Consider the following 20,889-nt stretch of genomic DNA (forward strand, 5'->3'; position numbering starts at 1 on the left):
ACAGCTTTGGTCCCCAGATCTCTTCCTCTCACCGCCTGGAGTACATTTCAGAGGGTGATGAAGGCTCTGATGAAGGCTTGGTTCCGGATACGGTACCAGATGAGCTCATCTCGGCTATAGCCAGTTTGATGACCTGAGGCAGTCACTGCATGATGCCAGTGGACTGGACACCTCTCCGGAGGTGGAGTTTTGTAGGCCGGAGCCTGGCACGCATGCCGATTCTTCATGTCGGCGCCTTATGTCTCAGGTCACCGAGTACTTGGGTTGGTCTGCTCCCCCAGGGGAGTTCGTTCAGGATGATCTCACGGACATCTTTGATCTTGGTCCCCCCACTGACCCGGTACTGCCGTTTCATATGGCTCTGCAGATAAGGGTGGCGGTGGCTTGGACTGCTCCGGAGTGTCTCCCGCCAGTGGGCAAGTCTTTGTCGCGAAAATACCGTCCAGCCAGTAGCAACCCTTGCTACTTGTCCAGGCACCCCACTCCGGAGAGTTTGGTGGTGCAGGCGGCTACGGCGCCGGCAAAGCAGGCGTCGTATCCTACCATCCCTCCGGACAGGGATGACAAACGTTTTGACGGCTGGGCGAAGAAAGTGTTTTCTTCAGGGGGTATGGCGCTTCAGGCGGCCAACTCCATATGTGCCTTGTCGCGTTTCACACACACTCTGTGGAACTGTGTTGCATTAGCGGCTGAACGTATTCCCGAAGGGGACGAACGGGATGGTTTCCTTGCTATGCTTCAGGATGCCAAGAATGCCATGTGTGAGGCCGTTCAGTCGGGTTTGGACATGGCAGATTGTGTCAGCCGGTCCATGGCGGCAAGCACCGTAATACGCAGGTTTGCGTGGTTGCGGAAGTCTGGGTTCGGTCCTGATGTGCATTCCCGGCTCCTCAACATGCCCTTTGACGGTGAACATCTTTTTGGCAGCAAGGCTGACGAGAGCCTTGAGAGGTTGCAGACCTCCAAAGCTACAGCAAAGTCGTTGGGCGCTGCCGTTCGACAACCTCCGCCTTTTCGTCCTAGGGGACAGCAATGGAGGGGAGGTTCCTTTCACTATTACTCGTCCTTCAGTAAAGCGAGAGGAGCTAGCAGTCAAAGAGGCCACCGTAAGAGTGCCAGAGGTGGAAACAAGGGTACTTGAGGTGCCAAGGCCGCTCGGGCAGTTGCCTCTTTGCCCTCAGGCATCGCCACAGCCGCTACCACTCAGTCATGAGGCCAGGTCCCATGGTTCGCAGGTTGGGGGAAGGCTGTCGCAGCATCTTGTAGAGTGGCAAGCCATTACTTCGGATGTGTGGGTTCTGGAGATCCTAACCCACGGCTACTGTCTTCCTTTTCGGCAGAGGCCTCACGACAATCCACCTGGGAACCTCTCTTTGAAGAGTCCGGATCCGCTCCTTGCGCAGGAAATTCAAGCCCTGCTGGAGAAAGGCGCCATAGAACTGGTGCCTGTGGCGGAGAGGAACAAGGGATGGTATTCCCCTTATTTTTTGATTTCGAAGAAAGACGGGGGATTCAGACCCATCAATGGCTTGTGCGGTTTGAACAAACTCCTCAGGAAGGACAAGTTCAAGATGGTTACTCTCTCTCAAGTCCTCCAGGCCCTTCAACTTCAGGACTGGTTGGTCTCTCTCGACCTCAAGGACGCTTACTTCCATGTGCCGATCCATCCCAAGCACAAGAAGGATCTGAGGTTTGCGGTTGGTGACTCGCACTTTCACTCAAGCTCCAGTGGTCTCAGTCCTCAGGCAGGCTGTCGGTCCCTGTTCAGGTGCCGCCCTCGACCTTCTGTGGTGGGCCGTCAAAGGCAATCTGATGAAGGGGGCTCCATTTTGGCTGCCCTGGCCGGAGGTGACGATTGTGACGGACGCATCCCTCACGGGATGGGGAGCTCATGCCAACGAGTTGACAGTCAGCGGTCATTGGTCTCCGTCAGAGTCCAGACTCCATATCAATCTGTTGGAGCTGAGGGCCGTCAGGCTTGCCCTGAAGGCTTTTCTGCCGACTGTGCGAGGAAAGAGTGTCCTGATTCTAACGGACAACACGGTGGCCATGCACTACCTCAACAAAAGGGGGGGGGGCAGGGTCACTTCCTCTGTGCAGGGAGGCGATGCAGCTCGAGTTCTGGGCCATCCAGCAGGAAGTTTCGATTTTGGCTGTTCATCTGGTCGGAGACGACAACGAGACGGTGGACGCTCTGAGCAGGCAGAGCACGGTCTCTCACGAGTGGGAGCTGGCTCAGGAGATTCTCCTGGAGATCTTCGCCCTTTGGGGGAATCCCTCAAGTGGATCTCTTTGCCTCCAGTGTCAACCGGAGGTGCGAGAGGTTCTGCTCACGGGAATTTCCTCCAAAAGGAGCCTTAGGAGATGCGTTTGTGGTGGAGTGGTCATTCCCACTGCTGTACGCGTTTCCTCCAGTCCCCGTCATCCTGCAAGTACTGCGGAGGTTACGGAGGTTTGGTTTCCAGGCTGATCCTCATTTTTACGGCGTGGGCCCGGAGGACGTGGTACCCGGACCTTCTCGACTTGTCAATCTGCCCTCCACGTCGTCTTCCCTACCGAGACGATCTGCTCTCACGGGAGGGGGGTCAGGTTCTCCATCCAGAGGTCAGATCCCTCAACCTTCACGTTTGACTTCTGAAAGGTTGAGGTATAAGGATTGGGACCTTCCTGAAGACGTGATGGAGGTGTTGCTTTCGGCCAGGCGGCCAACAACAAAGTCTCTTCACCATTGCCGTTGGAGAAAGTTCTGCAACTGGTGCAGAGTTAAGACTGTGGATCCTTTTGAGTGTGACATTCCCATGGTTCTGTCTTTTTTGCTTTCTTTGGTCCATAGGGGCTTGCAAGTGGGGACCATTAAAGGTTACCTGGCGGCGCTGTCCATATTTAAGCGCTCGTCTGAAGAATGTTCCTATTTTAAGATTCCTTTAATTTCTCCGTTTTTGAAATGGCTCACTAATGTTTCCTCCGTCACCTTTTCTGGTGCCCGGTTGGGATTTGAATCTTGTTCTTGAGTTTCTTATGGGGGCTCCGTTTGAGCCTTTGCATTCTTGCCCTTTGAGACTGTTAACTCTGAAAACTGTGTTTTTGGTTGCGGTTACTTCCGCTCGCAGAGTGAGTTACAGGCACTTTCAGTTAAGCCACCCTTCACTGTGTTTCATAAGGTCAGGGTTGTCCTCAGAGTTCGTCCTTCCTTTCTTCCGAAGGTGGTTTCGGAATTTCATTTGAGTCAGAAGGTTGTTCTTCCGGTGTTCTATCCTCCTCCACACCCTGGTAAGGAAGAGGAGAGGCTCCATAGGCTTGATCCTAGGAGTGCGTTGAGCTTTTATATTTCACGCATGTCCCAGGTCGATCAACTTTTCATTGGTTACGCTGGAAAGCGTTTGGGACAAGCTGTGACGAAACACACTGTCTCGTTGGATTATTTTAGCTATCTCCGAGTGTTACCGCTTGGCGGGTAAGGACCCTCCGGCTGGCTTGCGGGCCCATTCTACCAGGGGAGTGGCTGCATCTACTGCCCTGCAGAGGGGTGTTCCTATTCGTCACATCTGTGATGCAGCCACCTGGGCTTCTGTACATACTTTTGTACGTCACTACTCCCTCGATTCCATCCGAGGGCAGGATCTGGCCTTTGGCAAGGCAGTCCTTTATTCCGCAATTTGATTGGGCATGCTAAATTTGTGTTCTAAATTATTTTCCCACCTCCTTGCTTGGTACTGCTTTGGGAGTCTGTCATAGATATGGAATACGTCGGGAGGACCCAATCCCCTCGAAGAACAAGTTACTTTCTTACCTGGTAACCTTCTTTCGATGGGATGGTCCGACGACGTATTCCATATCGCTCCCTCCCTACCTTCCCCGATGCAGAATTTCTTCTGCAATAGCAGATTGCGTTCCGCAAATCCTTGTGTGTCTGACTGGCAGAAAACTGGTGGCACACTTTCTGGGGAAAAAACTACAGCTGAGGCTATGGGGGTTGTGCGTCCTACTTATCACATCGGGTGACATCGGCCGTCGAAGGAGGTCCTCGGGGACGGCGCATCGACGTCATCGACGCAGGACGCAGACGCTGAAGATTTTCCAAAGCAGCACAGCTGTGGACATTACCTGTCATAGATATGGAATACGTCGTCGGACCATCCCATCGAAAGAACGTTACCAGGTAAGAAAGTAACTTTTACTTCTCACGCATGTTGGTACATCCGCAGTAGATGGGGGTGGGGGGGGCGCACAATCACATTGGTTCCTACCTTCCGCCATAGCTCAACCGGGAAGCCATTGGGCCCTGGGGACTTGCCGGTTTGGAGGCCGGATATGGCACTTAGGACCTCATCCTCCGTGATATCCCTGTCCAGTAGCTCCTGTTGCGCCTCATTTAAGGTGGGGATGTTGATTTCCTCCATAATCGTGATGTCCATCTGAGTCATGGGTTCCCTATAGAGCTCAGCATAGTATTCCGCAAAGCCTTGGGTTATGTCCTGGTCTGTCACTCGTGTATTTGGCCCTTCTGTTTCTAGCCGCCGGACATAGCTGCGTCCCTGCTCCTTCCGTTCCAGCCATGCCAGCATCTTGCCAGGTATATCACCTGTTTCATAGATTCTTGCTCGCATCGCGGTATGTGCTTGTCTTGCATTGTCCATTGCTATATTTTGAAGCCTCTTCTGTGCTAGAAGCAACAATATACGATTTGTGTCTGGCGTATCCTTGCTTATATGCCTTTCCTCTGCCTGCTTCACTTGTTGTTCGCTTCAAGTGTCTTACTCAGGTGCTTTTTCTTTTTTTGCAGTTATCCAAGATATTAGTTCACCACTTAGTTCTGTCTTCTAGGCCTCTCACAGTGTCTCGGGGTTCGATGCAGTCTGCGTATTTAGCTCGAAATATGTGTTGGTGGCCTTTTGGAGTCTATCCACTAGCTCGGGGTCGCCCAGGTAGTAATTATTCAGACGCCAGCTCGGTGGTGGAAGAGGCCTGGATGTTGTGAATTTTAGCTCTAGCGCGGAGTGGTCAGAAATACCCCTGGGGAGCATGTTTATTTCTTGTGCCCTGTGCAGATCAGTTGCTGGGGTAAAGAAATAGTCTAGCCTGGAGAGCGAGGCATGTGCCTCCGAGTGGAAAGAGGATTATCTAGGGTCCGGGTGGAGTTCTCTCCATACATCGCATAGGCCAAGTGCGTTGGTGAATGTAGCAAGCCTAGTAGGTACGTTGGGGTTTCTATTATGTAAATATGATCTGTCCAGGGTTGCGTTCATGACTTCATTGAAGTCTCCTCCCAGTACCATGAGGTTAGAAGTGTCGTTTGTGATCAGCGGGGCAATATCTGTGAGTAGTGGCTCTAATAGGGTTGGCGTTGAATAAGTGGCTAATAATGCAATAGAGTGATCCCATAACGTGCCTGTCACATATACATACCTGCTGCCGGTGTCGTGGGTCACTGTGTTGAGGTGGAAGGGAAGGTTTTTGTGTACCAGGATCATGACGCCCCTTGAGCCCATCGTGAAGCCTGAGTGGAGTACCAGCTTGTAGTTTGTACGTTTGCATAGGGTACATTCTGTGCCCGCAAGATGGGTCTCAGACAGAAACACTATATCTGATCCCTGTCTGTTTCGAAATTGCTGTACCAATCAGCGATTGACTGCGTTGCCCAGGCCGATGACATTCCATGTCATGAGCCTAAGTGTTCTGAGAGCGTTAGTGGTAGTGCTATGTGATGCCATGTTTGCCTGTGGTGGTAGAGGCGTGTGCTGCTGTTGACGGCATTATGCGTCGGCCGAGCTTATGCCCATGAGTTATATCCATCTTACCTGGCCATGGTGTGCTATGTGCTTGACTGATCCCATCTGTAACTAAACTTAACAAACCCTCAACCCCCCACCCCATACTCCTCCCAACTAGAAGCATCGGTCGCCCGAATATGAGAGCCCAAGGTGTCAACTGGACACATTACATGCAGTGAACTTAATTGAACTTAATTGAGGTACAGGTGGTATCCCCTAACGTTACGCAAACCGGTTTTGGCACTACTAGTATTGTTGTGTGGTGTTTCTTGGGGCAGGGGGGTGCTTTGACATGAGGTTGCGGGTCTTCCCCGCGACCGCAACTTGGAAAGGTGTTACCTTGAGTTAGGTGTTATGGTGTGTGGCATATGGTTGGGCAATTCAGTATGTACTGGTGTGTTAGGAGGCGTTACCAGAAATGGTTGCAAGGGTCATCCGTCACTGTCTTCTGGTAGGCCTTATTCCGGTGGCTGTCAGGGTGCACGTTGTTGGTCGGGAGGTGGTCTGTTGTTTCTGTCCCTGTTGTCATGAGCAGTTGTCCAGTCTCTCTCTATGTGCTGTTCTGCCCAGCACCATGCTTCTTTAGGATCATTAAAATGGACTTTTGTACCTTATGGTATATCTTAAATTGTGCCGGGAAAAGCCGTCCATATTTGACCCCCAGTGATTGCAGGTGTTTTTTGAGTTGGTGGAAGGACTGCCTCGCTTTCTGCACCTCTCTCGTGTAATCAGGGAAGAAAGCAATTTTTGAGCCATTAAAGGTGATCAGGCCGTTGGTCCGTGCGTGTTGTAATAGAGCATCTCGGTCCCTGTAATTTAGGAATTTTGCAATCGCTGTGCATGGCGGTGCCCCCGGTGCCGGTCTACCTGTGGGCATTCTGTGTGCACGCTCTATAGAAAAAAACTTGGAGAAAGAGCTCAGATCAAATGAGTCTATTAGCCACTGTTCAAGGAAGAGCTCCATACAGGCACCTTCGGAGTTCTCAGGTATGCCAAGTATGCGTACATTATTACGCCTCGAGCGTCCTTCCCCATCTTCAATTCTGTTTTCCAGCACTTTAAGTTTCGATGTGACGCTTCTCAGTTGGTGTTGCATGTCCCGTACTCCGTCCTCTGTGTTCGGAATACGCTGTTCGACTTCACCTGTGCGTGCCGTTAGTTTTTGGAGGTCATGTCTGAGGAGGGAGACATCCAGACTTATCCCATCCATTTTTTGCTCCATTGACGTGCGGGGGTCGGCTATGGCGGCCATGATGTCCCTCAAGGAGATTGCGTGGTTGGGCTGCTCTTCCTCCACGGTAGCCAAGTGGAGGTCGGGAGCCTGCGCTGAAGGAATGGTATATTGGTTCATTCTGCTCTGTGTGGGGAGCCTCTTGGTCTTGTCTTTCCCCCTTTTCCCCATTGTGTCTTGAAGTCACTGTTACCACTCAATGATCACTCCGTGTCAGTTCAGTAGTGTGTGCCTTGGCAACACACTCGCACCTTGGCTCTGTTTCACTGCTCTGCCAGAATTCAGGTTATTTTTCCTCCTGCGATCCGATTTGCACCCGTACCTCCCGGGGTGTCTCGGCCGCCTCACAGGGTGCTCTCACCGTGGGCTGTTGCTGGTCACCGCTCGTGTTCAGCCCAGTATGCAGTGTAGTTTGTGTTGATTGTGCCCACAGTTTGCCTGCTTTTATTGCCCAAGGGGCACCGGTCCACCACACAGTTACATATGTGCCCTGCTCAATCGACTCATCCACTGCTGGCAAGGGCTCAGGGTTATGCTGGCCCAGGGCGCCTTGGGGCTCCGGACCCCCTCCTCCAGTGGCTTGGCCTCCGTGTGCGTGGGCCCAGCGCCTCCGCCGGTCCTCTCTCAGCAGAGCTGGTGCCGCGTGGTCCGGGCCCACATCAAGACATCTGCGCCATGGGTAAGCGAGACCTCCAGCACCCCCTCAGTGGCGGCTCGCTGGCAATCCCACATGTAGCACGCAGCACCACTCCACAGCTCTCGGATCACTATTATGCCGATCTGCTCCTTCCGAGTCGTTCGCTCGCGCGGACCGTCGTCCTCTACCAGACGTGTCCTCCGACCACTGTCTCTGTGGCTCTGTGTGGGTGTCGCGCGTTGTCCTCCCTCCAGGCGGTCTCCAGCAGCCTCACGCTCGGGCTACAGCGGCGCACACTGTCGGAGCCCTGTTCTTCCTCGCAACGCCGCTGCTCTGCCCAAGTTCCCACACGGCTCCAGGAGCCGCTGGAGCCCTCCAAGGGCAGCACCCTCACACCGCTGTTGCTTGCCAGATGGATGTCAGGATGGATGCTGCTGCGTCCCGCACTTTCACGGCGGCCTCCGGGCGTGTGTTCTGTCACACGGAAGCAGCCATCTTTGGAGCGGGCAGCTCGTCAGGCGCGTGGATTTCTCCGTGCCTCAGGCGTCGGCAGGAAGGCACGTTTTGCACCATTTTCTCACTCCTCTCCTGTACCAGGGTGTCCTACACCCGTCAGGGCTTAGACAGTTTTGGTTTCTGAAAACCAGGATTTAAGGCAGGATGAGTGTTGCGGCCACGGGAGCTGGCGCCCCTGACGTCTTTCCCATGTCGCTGCTGGTCACGCCCACCATGTCAGAGATCCTTGGCGGCACACCATTCCTGAATTTGCGGCCAGACATTCTGGTATGAGAGAAGAAGCAGAGGTGGCAGAGGGGAGTCTGAAATAGAGCAGAGTGTCATCTGCATAACATTGAAAATTGGAGCAGAAAGTAGCGATGCAGTGGGCAAGAGGTGCCAGGTAGTGGTTGAAGAGCCAGGGAGAGAGGGTAGACTACCGGGTAACATCACAAGTAGAGGGAGAGATGGAAGAGAGGAAAGACCCCAGTTGGACCTGATGGGGTCGGTCGGCGAGAAAGGAGGTCAACCCAGGCCAGGGCTTGATCAGTAATACCAAGATCGTCACGGATATGATTGAGCAGGATGGCATGGTTGACCGTGCCAAAAGCAGAGGATTGATTGAGGTGACCGAGGACAGAAGGGAGATTAGAGTCAAGATTGGAGAGCAAGTCTTCACAGGTGTTCAGGAGAGCAGTTTCTGTTCTTCTGGCTGCTCTGAAGCCAGACTGGTGGTCATGGAGGCAACCAACAGATTTGGTATGTAGATTAAGCTGCGAGATGGCCAGTTTTCCCAAGAGTTTGCCCAGGAAAGGAGTGATGGAGATCGGGCAATTGTTAGCCGAAGAGGAAGGATTGGCCGGTGGACTTCTTTAGAAGGGGGTGCACATGAGAGTGGTTAAGGGGGGCGAGGGGAACGTTCCAGTGGCAAAAGTGATTGCAGAAATCGGCCAAGGCTGGAGCATGGGTGTCAATGTGGTCCTTGATTGTTCTGAATGAGCAAGGGCGAACATGCTTTGACGAGACTTTCATAGATCGGACATGTCTAGAAACATTGTCAGGGGTGAACAGGGGAAAGGAGGAGAAAGGAGAAGGAGATGGCCTCAAACAGGGCTGTAGTGGTAGAGGAGAAGGAAGAGGAGGTAGAGGAAAAGAGTGGACAGGATGTCCTGAGTTTTAGTAGTGAAATGAGAGGCCAAGGCTGTGCAGAGGGCATGGGAGGGAACAGGAGTGCTAGATACTGCAGCAGGATTGGCCAGCTCCTTGCAGATTTTGAAAATTTCGGCCGAGTTTTCATATGCCACAGAGATGAGGGCTAGGATTTAATCTCTCTACTTAGTGAGGACAGAGCGTCTGTACTGCCTTTGGAGCAGGTGGCAGGCCAGTTGGTCAGGGGGTGTGCCCGATGCCCTCCACTTCCTCTCCGCCGCCCTACACTTGCGTTTAAGGGCGGAGAGATCGGAATCGTACCAAGTGTTGCACTTGGATTTGGGCTTCAAGTGGATCCTCATGACAGGGGCAAGGACATCCAGTGTGTTGGCGATGGAGAGATGAAGGTTCGAGAGGGCTGTGTCAGGGAATAAGTCAGCCAAAGGTGCAGGAGGATGAGAAAAAGTAGCAGCGAAAGCCTCAACTGACACTCGTTTCATGGGTCGGATGGCCATGAAGGTAGCTGGCAGTGCTGGATTCAGTTTGACCTGCGGGGAAGAGGGAGAGAGGTGGGAAGAAAGAAGAACGTGATCTATCCGTGAGAGGGCTGCATAAGGGGAGGTCTGAGGAGATCAGAACATTCAGGAGGTGCCCTGCAGAGTGAGTCGGGCCAGAGGGAAGGAGGGAGGGAGGGAGGAAGAGGGAGGAAGAGGGAGGGAGAGGGGGGGGGTGGAGAGGAGGGGAGAGGGAAAGAGGGGGGAGAGGGGGTTGAAAGAATGAATCCCAGATGTCGCAAAAGAGTCCTGAAGAAGGGCTGGTTGCATCCCGGTTATGTTTCTCCCAGGAGGAGAAGTTGAGAGGTCAGCCCACTCAGAGTGGAAGAGGGCAACCTGGCCAGACAGACTGTAGATATTCGCCACAATGAGAGTGACGCCAGGAGGGATAGAGGGCCTGCAAACCAGACATTCAAAGGATTTCCTCATAACCAAAAAGAGCCGTGAAAATTCATAAAACTATTAATTCATTATCCATCCACCAAAGCATCTAAATCATATTCAGGTTTCAATTAACATATCAAAGATAATAATCTCAACTCCAAAATGTGCAAACAATGGGAATAAGATTGGAATTTACAACCTTCGCCAGACATATGGATTAAAATGTTGAATCAGTCCTTTGCCTTAGCAGTTGCTACTAATCTTATTTTATGCTAATCTTATGTAGACCCACGACTTTATTTTACAGAGAGCTTACTTAACACCAGCTAGATTGGCAAACATATCTGGTGTTTCTAATCTATGCTAATCCTGTCAATCCTCACTGGCTGTTTTTACCCATTCCATATTCAAGTGTAAATATGTCTTATTTATTTTGGGGACAAATGTGGGATTGTATGCAACATATTTATTTCCTTTCATGAACATCTGACACTGGGTAATTTGATGGAAGGTGTCCTCGTGAACCCATATAGGACCACCGTCCAATAACCTGATTTGTTTTTTTTTTCATTTTGGTTGCTTTTCACCTAATTGCATCCTACTGGAAAACAGCTTGCATGTTTTCCTACAATCTCTGGTAGAACTCGATTTGTTCTTTTCATAGAATTGTGAGAATGTATGCCTTTTTCTTGCAAGGATGTGCCTAAATTCAAAAGTAAATTGTTTTTACAGCATACTTGTCGTAACCTTTCAGATTTTGGTTTATTTTAGCTTTTACCTGTGAGTCCTAATTTTTTATAGTTATTGGTATCCATTTTGCAAAATTTCTTATTGCCTGATACCTGTTAAAGTAATGCAAATTTAAATAATATCCCTATACATATGGTCGCCGTATATAATGTCGCCGGGAAAAGGTTGTGGCGACATTATATAGGTGACCATATATATAGACACGGGAAGCGGGGGTTTCAGGGGTGTCCCCTGCTCCCCTTGAGAAAAAAAAGGCTTTGAGGTTTGCGGGGGTGTCCCCTGTGTGTTCCATGTAATAATGTCCACGCAAAAAACTGCCTTTTTTCAGCGATTTTATTTTTTGCATGGCAATATTTTTGAGGGGACATTATTACATGGAACTCTTTTACATGTATTACTTATTAATGAAAAAGTAAAACCAGTTATAAATGTTTTAAATATGAAATAAAAAGCTGTCTAGCACTGGTCCGCTAAAAGCCTTACACTTCAGTATTTAATCCGATACTAACTGGGCATTTGTGGAAAAGGATGATAATGAGTTTGTCATGTTTTAAACAAGCTTGGTCTCTAAATATACTGATAGCTTGGTTAAGTGTTTTCTAATGTTTCTATTTTCAGAGTCAATCTGCCAATGTGGGGTGGTCAGAGTTGGACGTTCTTCTGTTGGTTGGTACAGTTGGCCATGTGATGAGTTTGGCTGCAAGTAGTTTCATAGAAGAGGAGCACCAGACCTGGTATTTTCTCATAAACACCCTCTGTTTGGCATTGTGTCAGGACATGTGTAGAAAATATTTTCTTGTCAAAGAAAGCAACCTTCCCTCTGTGGCTTCTGAGAAGAAATGTGACCAGGTTGATGGAGAAATCACTAAGGATACTGATATGTATCTTAAGCTTGAAAGTGATTCCAAACTAGGAAAATTGACATTCCCATCTGGATTTATAAAAGACAATGAAAAATGGATTGCAATAGGAAGTCCCTGGGCTATACTTGTAGGATGTCGACTGCTGCGTTCTTTGAATCAAACGGGAGTTCAATGGGCTCACCGACCAGACTTTGGACATTGGTTAACAAGGTAGGTGATGTTTAAAATTGTTAGCATCATCTGTTGCTTTTGTCATATGTTACATAACCCTACAATAGGTGCATTCTGTTAACACATTGATCTCTAGAAAGAAAGGCTTAGGCTGATGAGACATTAAATATGCGTGTTTACATGATAGATTAAAGTTTGTTATCCAGGGAATTCTGAATTCTAGATGTTAAAACATGTTCTGCAATTTAAAGTGGGTATTTTGCCAGTACGTCTTGGTTTTGCTGAGGTCATACATGTTCAACTTTATTAGACTATAACTTTTCCAATCTTAATTTCTTCAAATTAGTCACAACTTTTAGAATACCAATTTTATATTAGAGAAGGAGAAGAGAGCATATAATACCCCACCTAACATTAGCAAAGTAGTTATCAGTGAATCATATTTTGTTGTGTTTCATACCCAGGTTGTGTTCCCAAGTTATTTTTTAGATTTGTGTAGGTTTGAAATCTGTTGTAATACTTATTTATTGTATTTATATATAGTATTATATTGTTAACATTGTTAACTTTTAATACTTCACCATGTTAAGAACAATAAAATGAAAACGGAGGGTGTGGCTTGATGGCCACGTAGAGGGAGGTGCTCTGGAGGAGCTCCCCTGATCCGACATCGATCCTTGGGAAAAAAGCATGCTTTTATGGAAATAAAGCTTGCCGGCAACACATCTGCGGATGCATGAAGGGATGGTGTTTAAACCGAGCGCAAAACAGGAACGAAACGCAGCGGGACGGGGGAAGCTACGGCGACCGAAATACGAGCAGGGAACCCGAGACCTGGAGACCAGCAAGATGGCCGACGCAGAACAAAGGGCCATAAGTTAGCCACGAGGTCGCCGCCGCCACACCAGCCGGTGAAGCTGAGACTGCAGCCGCGGCGACGGTGGACCCCTGGAGCAACCTGGCTGGTCTGCGACCCTAGGCACCCAGCTGGAGGGGGCCTGGGAGAAGTATCGCAGCCGCGAGAGAAGCGAGGGCGGGGGGAGACGAGTCCGCCCAGACTTCGGACATCTGAGGAAGCCCGGCCCGTGAGCTGGATTTGGGTCCCGACTGGAGCAGGACAGAGGGATACGCACGGAAACCCGGGACATCCAGGACACAGGGTGAGAGACCACACTTGCATCTCTCACCCCACTGTGGGGTGCCGAGGCGGAGTGCCCCCGGCGGCGCTGCCGCCACGGCAATCATTACGGAGGGGCAGCGGGTGCTGCAAACCCTGGGCCTACCAGCCGTATCCTGGACCACTTAGCGGAGCGGAGGCCCCGCAGTGCTGGAGTCAGGAGAGGGGCTGGAGGACGGCTGCCGAACTCTGAAGATGCCGCACGATCGTGAGGGGGCCCACAGGTGTGGGACCTGGTGAACGCCTGAGCGGACTGGGCTGGATTGGAGCGCGGGAGTCCCCGGAACAGGGCGCTCCCTACGAGACCTGAACAGGAGGTCCCAGGAATGAGGTGCACCCGGGGGCACCGCCACCACTAAAGCTGAGACGGCGGGACAGTGGTCGCAGCGCACCCAGAACTTTTTAGTGGATTTCGGGCAGGTTGGTGGGGCGAGGGCACCGCACAGTTGGGGCCCAAGGTGGGGGAGCTGGCCGACGGAAACCCCTAATCGCCAGTGATTGGGGCCGGCACCAGAAGGGGATCCGTGAGTGCGAACAACTGGGCTGGCTGGGCCGAGACCCTGGTGCTGAGGAAGGAGGCTGGAACCAGAGTAATCCCTGGACACTCTGGAACCCGGCAGCAACCAGAAGACCTCCCGTGCCCTCGCCGGGGGCACTAGACTGATTGCCTGGTCCCGAAACTTGGAGAGGTGACACAATCAGGGCGAGAAAACCGGAAGCCCAAACCCAGATCGGAGGGGAGATGTGCCGGAGCAGGGACACTTGACAGGTGCCAAGGCCCACACCGGTTCCATACGCACCCAATTCAAACGGGTGTACGTGTACGGGGGAGGACACAGCCTACTCTGGGTGCGAGCGGAGTGACAAGCGCATGTCTGGATCGCTGGACTTGTGACCACGAGGTCATTGGGGTTGTGAGAGGCACGAAAGGCTTCCGCCCCGTTGACACAGTAGGATGTCCTCCAAAGTGGTCAGACCCAGGATCAAGCAGCCCACGATGGAGGCCTATGCCAAGTCGCCCCCAGGAGCGGAAGGGGGCAAAAGTAAGGAGACCCCCGCGGCGGCGGTGTAAACACCGGGCACGATCCAGGAGGTGCTGGCTGCGATTGCTGATTTAAAGGTGGTCTGGGAAACGAAGTTGGGCCTTGCCATGAAAGAACTGCAGGAGGGTTTGGACCTCAAGATCGGAGCGGTCCAAGAGGAATTGAACCTGCTACGGCAGGATGTGCGGGCAATCGCGGAACGCACCGGGGCCCTGGAGAAGGAGATGGCCCCGACTACGGAGGCGTGCGCCGCGCATGCAAAGGAGCTACATGCCCTAGTGCAACGTGTGGGAAATCTGGAAGACAGAGCTGAGCAAGCAGAGGGGCGCGCTAGGCGCAATAACATCCGCATAGTGGGTCTACCGGAAGGAATGGAAGGGCCAAACCCCACTGAATACGTGGAAACCTTGCTTTTGCAGGAGATAACAGGAGGGGTGTTGACCCAGGGGTTTGAGGTGGAGAGGGCGCACAGGGCCCTGACAAGGAGACCGGCCCCAGGAGCCCCCCCGTGACCGATGATCGCAAAGATCCTGAATTACCGGGATCGGGAGAAGATCCTTGAATTTTTTCGCAAGGGAGGAACAATTGAGAGAGGATCAGCAAGGATCACGGCGTACCCAGACTATACGCTGCTTGTACAGCGTAGTAGGATGAACTTTGCTTCGGTGAAAAGAAGGCTGAAAGAAGCTGGCCATCGTTACATGTTGCTCTATCCGGCCAAGCTGAAAGTGTTCTATAAGAACAGATCCCTTTTCTTTGAGACGCCGTCCGAGGCGATGGATTGGCTGGACATGCAGGGCTGACCTCAGGAATCGGATGCCCAGACGGAAGCTGCGGAAGCTAAGTAGCACGCTGTTGCGGCACCTGGGATGACATAGCTAAGACATTGGGACTTGAATATAGAGTTGTATAATGCTTCTGGGAAGTGAGTCATGGTGTCAGCCGGCTGGACCTGTTAGATGCACTTCCCCTGAAAATATTTGGGCGCTCCTGGGAGGCACCCCCTGATCCCAATAGCTGTATATTTAGTTAGGTCACTGTTAGATGGGTGACGCCCCGCGGGGTCCTAGTCCTCGTATACGAGACAGGACCAGACGCGGGTGGGCCTGAGATCCAGGGATGGAGCTGGGCATTTGTTGGGGAAGGGTAGGGTGGGGGGAGGGGTTGGGTTGTCTGCTGTGGTGTGAAGTTGAGAAACAGGGGGGGGGGCATTGTTGGGAAGGGGTAGAGCCGGTGAGAGGATCGTTAAAGGGAGCATTACAGCGAGAGGCGGGTTGGGAACAGACCGAATAGATGGCATTGGGTAATCTCCGTATAGTGACCTGGAATGTACGGGGCCTCAATAGTTATCTGAAACGGAATAAAGTAATGCTGTACTTAAAAAGGATGCGTGTTGACATAGCCCTGCTGCAGGAGACTCATCTCACCAGGGAGAAGTTGGAGGTGGTCAAGAAGAAATGGAGGGGTAATGTGGTGGGTGCTACGTACTCAGCGTACGCTAGAGGGGTTATCACCTGGGTGGCGCCGCATGTGCCGTTTCAGGTGCTTAGCTCAACGGTAGACCCGGAAGGCAGAATGGTGACAGTAACAGGGCTCCTGGAAAATAGGGAAGTGCACATCATAAATCTGTACGCCCCCAACCACGATACTGCAGCTTATTTTAGGTCCTTTTATGGTAAACTTGCCCCCCTGGCTGGGGGTGTGATGGTGTGGGGTGGGGACTTCAACTGCACCCTGAATTTCAGAATGGATAGGTCCGTTGATAGGACCGGGAAAATGTCACCTGCGGCCAAAGCGCTTGGGACATTGTTGGGAGACCTTGGCCTGGAGGATGTGTGGAGAAGACTGCACCCCACGGATAAGCAGTACTCGCACTACGCAGCGCCACATGACTTGTACACGAGGCTAGATTATGTGTTTGTGGCAGCTGAGATAGCGGGAGAAATGGTGGGAGCGGAATACAAAGCCCGGGTATTATCTGACCATTCGCCTCTGGTGGTGGAATGGCGACACCAGCCCCCCAGGCCTCGGATCCCAACATGGAGATTTAGGACAGATGCACTGCAGGATGAGGGGTTCCGGGAGGATTTGAGGGATGCCATCGAGGAATATTTTGAGATAAACACGGGCAGCGTACGCTCTGTGGGGACGCTGTGGGAGGCCTTTAAGGTGGTGGTGCGAGGAGTAGCCATTTCCAAATCTAAAGGGCTCCAGGGGGGGTATCGAAAGGGAACTTCAGGACACGGAAAGGGAGCTGGAGAGCCTCGCACGACACGAGGACGCCGCCCATGATAATAGAGCAAAGGTAAGAGACCTTCAGTTAGCCTGCAGTGCACTCTGGGATCGACTGTGTAGATTAAACTACAAGAAATATACGGAGCGGTTACACGCTGGGGGCGACAAGCCAGGCAGATTGCTGGCCTGGCTGTACAAGAGTGAGACCCCCCAGTCAGTGATCGATGAGATTAGGGGTGAGGGAGGTCGCATCTGCAATACCCAGGAAGGGGTAAACAAGGAGTTCCTCAAGTTTTATAAACACTTGTATGAGGACACCAGGGAGGATAGGTGCCAAGATATACTGGACACATTAGAGGATATTGAGCTGCCCACCCTGGATGACCTAGAACGTGAGGAGTTGGACGCCCCTGTCACCTCGGACGAGCTGGAGGTGGTGATTCGGAATCTCCCCACGCGTAAAGAGCCTGGGTCGGATGGGCTGCCAAGTGAGTTTTACAAGACATACAAGCAGGAGCTGCTTCAGCCACTGCTTGCCATGTTCAATGAGGCCTATGAGCAGGGAGAACTTCCATTGTCCCTTCGCGAGGCTGTGATTATCCCATTACTGAAACCAGGTAAACTGGCCGCGGAGTGCAGGTCCTATAGACCTTTGTCCATGCTCAACCAGGACAGCAAAATACTCACGGCAGTGCTGGCTAATATGCTGAAGAAGGTGATCGGTAAGCTGATACACCCAGATCAGACGGGCTATGTCCCAGGCAGAAACATCACGGATAACCATAGGAGGCTACACCACATTATTGATCAAACTGAGGAAGACACGGGCGAGCTGGCTATCGTGTCGCTAGACGCTGTCAAAGCCTTTGATTCGGTGCGATGACCTTGGCTTAAAGCGGCCCTAAGGGGATACAGTATGGGACCCGGGTATATTAGGTGGGTCCAGTTGTTGTATAGCACCCCGATGGCGAGAGTCGAAACAGGAGCCATAGTCTCAGATGTCTGGCAACTCAGCAGGGGGACCAGGCAGGGTTGCCCCTGGTCACCCATGTTATACATACTTGCACTAGAGCCGTTGGCGATATGCCTGCGGCAACAGTACGGGGAGGTGGGTATTAGCACAGTGAGTGGTAGGCACCTGGTATCACTATACGCAGATGATATGCTCCTTTATTTGCGTTATCCGGAAGAGAACCCGCAGTATGTACTGGAGGTGCTGGACCGCTACGCCACTCTCTCAGGCAGATCAGTGAACCCTAGAAAGTCTAGTCTGTTCCCCCTGGGCAGATATAAGAATGTCCCATTAGAGAGGCTGCCCATCCTGCCAATACCATGGCAGACTGAGACATTTAGGTATTTGGGAGTAAGTATCTACCACAAGATTGAGGCGGAGCACAAACATAATACAGAGAGCCGTAGAAGGGGTCAAGAACAGCATGGTATTTTGGTCTAGATTGCCCCTGTCCATGATGGGGAGGGCGGCCTTGCTTAAAATGGTGGTCCTGCCCAGACTCTTGCATTTCTTTGTGAATGTCCCGTTTTTGATTCCCAGGAGCCTATTTGTGCGACTCCACAGCATGTGCAGGGGTTTCGTGTGGGGTAACTCCAGAAACAGGGTGGCTTTGTGGAAACTTCAGAACCCGTGCGATACGGGGGGCATATGCTTGCCAAACTTTGAACTTTATTATCTGGCGGGGCAGCTGCTGGATGTGGCCAGGTGGCTGTCGGATGAGGATTCGGCGGAAGCTAGGCTTTTGCAGGATGACTCGGCCCCATACTTCCTGAGGGAAGTGGTGTGGTTACAAAAGGATAAACTGATGGGAAGGGGGCGGCTATTGAGGCTGGGATAGGAGGTCTGGCACAGAACATGGAAAATGATGGGGGATTTGGAGCCGCTCTCCCAGCAGGCCCCATTGGTGGCGTTGTGTGGTAACGACTTTCAATTATTTGAGTCAGTCCGTAGATATTGGGAATCGGTGGGCCTGGCCACCCTTGGGGACATATGGGAAGAAGGAGAGGCATTGGACTTCCAGAGGCTGCAAGATGAGACAGGGGTGCACAGAGGCCAATATATAACCCACGCTAGGCTTGTGAAATGGGTTAGAGAGAGATGGCCGGAGACGGCATTGGCTGGTGACCCTGATGCCTCCCTGGAAACCATGTATGATGTTTCAGAGGACGGGCACGAAATATCGAGGATATATGAGCTCCTGAGAGTGAAGGCTGGGAAGGAGTTGCTCCAATTGAGACAGTATTGGGAGGAGGAGGTGGGTGGATCCATGACGGACGGGTAGCGGGAGAGAGCCCAGAGGTACCATAAAAAGGTGTCCCGAAACGCGAGACTCCAACAACTCCAGCTTTGTTACTCACAGGGCTTATCTGACTCCCCAGAAGATTGCAAGGTTTGGATGCTCGGTCACGCAGAAATGCCCCAGGTGTGGGGAGGTGGAAGCGGGGCTACTACACATGTTTTGGGCCTGCCCGGAAGTGTGCAGATTTTGGGATGAGGTTAAAATGAAACTGGCTGGTGGGGGAGTGGTGTTGGACGTAGGATCAGCTTGGTCATGTATGCTTGGGATCTTTCCCTGACCCCGGGACTTAAGGCACATAAGCAAGATGAAGGATTTGGCTTATGATCTGGCCAAGCGCAGGATTGCTATGGGCTGGAAGGCGGCCCACAGGCCCAAGGTGGAGCTATGGTGGGCGGACCTCTTGAGGTGGGCGGAGGCGGAATCCGTAGTCTGGTTTGAAGCGGTCACTAGAGGGGGTGAGGAGGAAATAGGGCCCCTGCTGGCCTGGCGGCAATTGGTGGCCTCTATGGCTAACCCACACCAGGGTCATAATGAATCGGAGGACTCGGACGATGAGCGCATAAGCACTGCGCCACCCGATAGTGCTCCTGCAGACGACAGACGAGCCGGCTCTAGTTTGGGGGGGCAGGGGGGGAGTTGGGGAATTATGTTATGTAATATGATGGTTTAATGATGCTTCTATATGCGGAAACAGTTGTATTGTGTGGTGTTTTGTTTGGTTTTTAAAAATAAAATTAAAAAATGTTTTTTTAAAAAAACAATTAAATTAAAACAAATAAAACACTGTTTTCAACAATATCAACCTATGGGGTAGCTGTACCCTTCATGACAATCACAGTAACATTCAATGATTTCAATGACAGTGGCAATCTTTTTCCAGAGTTTTGTGAGGTAGATGATGCAGGCTTCATGGTTGCCACTCATAAAGGAGATCCAAAGGGCGGCGGCCGTAATGGTGCCCTCCATACTGGCTGATCTGAAGGCTGATGTCTGTAGCTTCATTAGGGAGGTACACTCGGTCAATATGTGATTAACGGACTCCAGTAGTGCCTCCTCACAGAAACTGCAATGTCTTTCATTCCTGGGAACGTTTGCCCATGCCTACTATCATAAGTATCAGTGTGTATCTCTTTAAATACTAGGCATGCTCCTGTAAATTATAATCTTTGTACTGATTGTCCATGCCCCAGTAATTTCCAGAGAACTCACTAAGTTGAATTTAAATTTTATGTAGTCCAAAACTATCGAGTTGAGTTGTACTTGGGGGTTCTTTCCTGATGTTGGATGTATTCAATGAACAGATCAGCTTCAGTTTTAGTGGCTAAATTACCAATCAGCTGCTCCTTACCCAGTGGAAACAAGAGCCTTCATGATTTTCCTGTAGTGTGGTAAAGGTATTGAGAGAGCATTCTCCGGCGCTAGTGCAAGCCACCTATCAGCCATGTGCTTGATCTGTACAATGGTGCTGGTTGGCATAAGACGTGGCCTGCTCGATACCTTAACCAACAGCAACCTGTTCAGTGTATCTTCTGGAGCGTTGACAAGCTTCCCAAGGTAATTAATTAGCTCAGGTTAAATTTCACCATCGTCAATTGCATATTAAATTCTACAAAAATGTCTGCATGTCAATGTGGAGGTAGTCTCAGCAGTATGCTAAGAACGACACACTCCAATTTTGTTATCTCGGGCAAGTACCCAAAGGCCCAGGTCTCTGCCCCAAATAATATAACTGGTAGGATTTATGCCTGATAAAGCTTAACTAGGATTCCTACCGCATATCTCCCACCCTCATGGGCAAAAGAACTGATAGCAATGGCAATCTGGGAGGTCCCAATAGTTAATAGATCAAGATGTAATGTACCCCATAATTTTGTGTCTAAGGTAATCCGCAGATATTTGTAATTGGAGACTACTTCGATGTACTCCCCAAACAGGTTCCACGTCAGTCTTTTTAGCTTCTTTTATTGTAATACACAATCTTTGCTCTTCCTACAGCACACACAGTTCCTTCACAAATAAGTGAGGAGAAATAAACTTCTCCAGCATTTTCTCTTTCATAGATTAACATGCTTGGATTGTTCCCTGTCGTCAAACTGGGAATCTTCTGGTACATATGA

General features: G+C 51.2%; 1 protein-coding gene across 1 annotated transcript in view; it reads left to right on the forward strand.

Annotated features, from left to right (window-relative positions):
* Window positions 1–20,889, forward strand: part of PIGG (phosphatidylinositol glycan anchor biosynthesis class G (EMM blood group)) — a 1,567,692-nt gene that overhangs the window by 1,102,626 nt on the left and 444,177 nt on the right. Inside the window, exon 9 of the mRNA XM_069626359.1 lies at window positions 11,590–12,044. Within this exon, the coding sequence (XP_069482460.1) occupies window positions 11,590–12,044 (455 nt within the window). The remainder of the gene's footprint in view (window positions 1–11,589; window positions 12,045–20,889) is intronic.

This window comes from Ambystoma mexicanum, chromosome 6p (genome assembly GCF_040938575.1).
Source record: "Ambystoma mexicanum isolate Mex_15411 chromosome 6p, UKY_AmexF1_1, whole genome shotgun sequence".
Classification (NCBI taxonomy): domain Eukaryota; kingdom Metazoa; phylum Chordata; class Amphibia; order Caudata; family Ambystomatidae; genus Ambystoma; species Ambystoma mexicanum.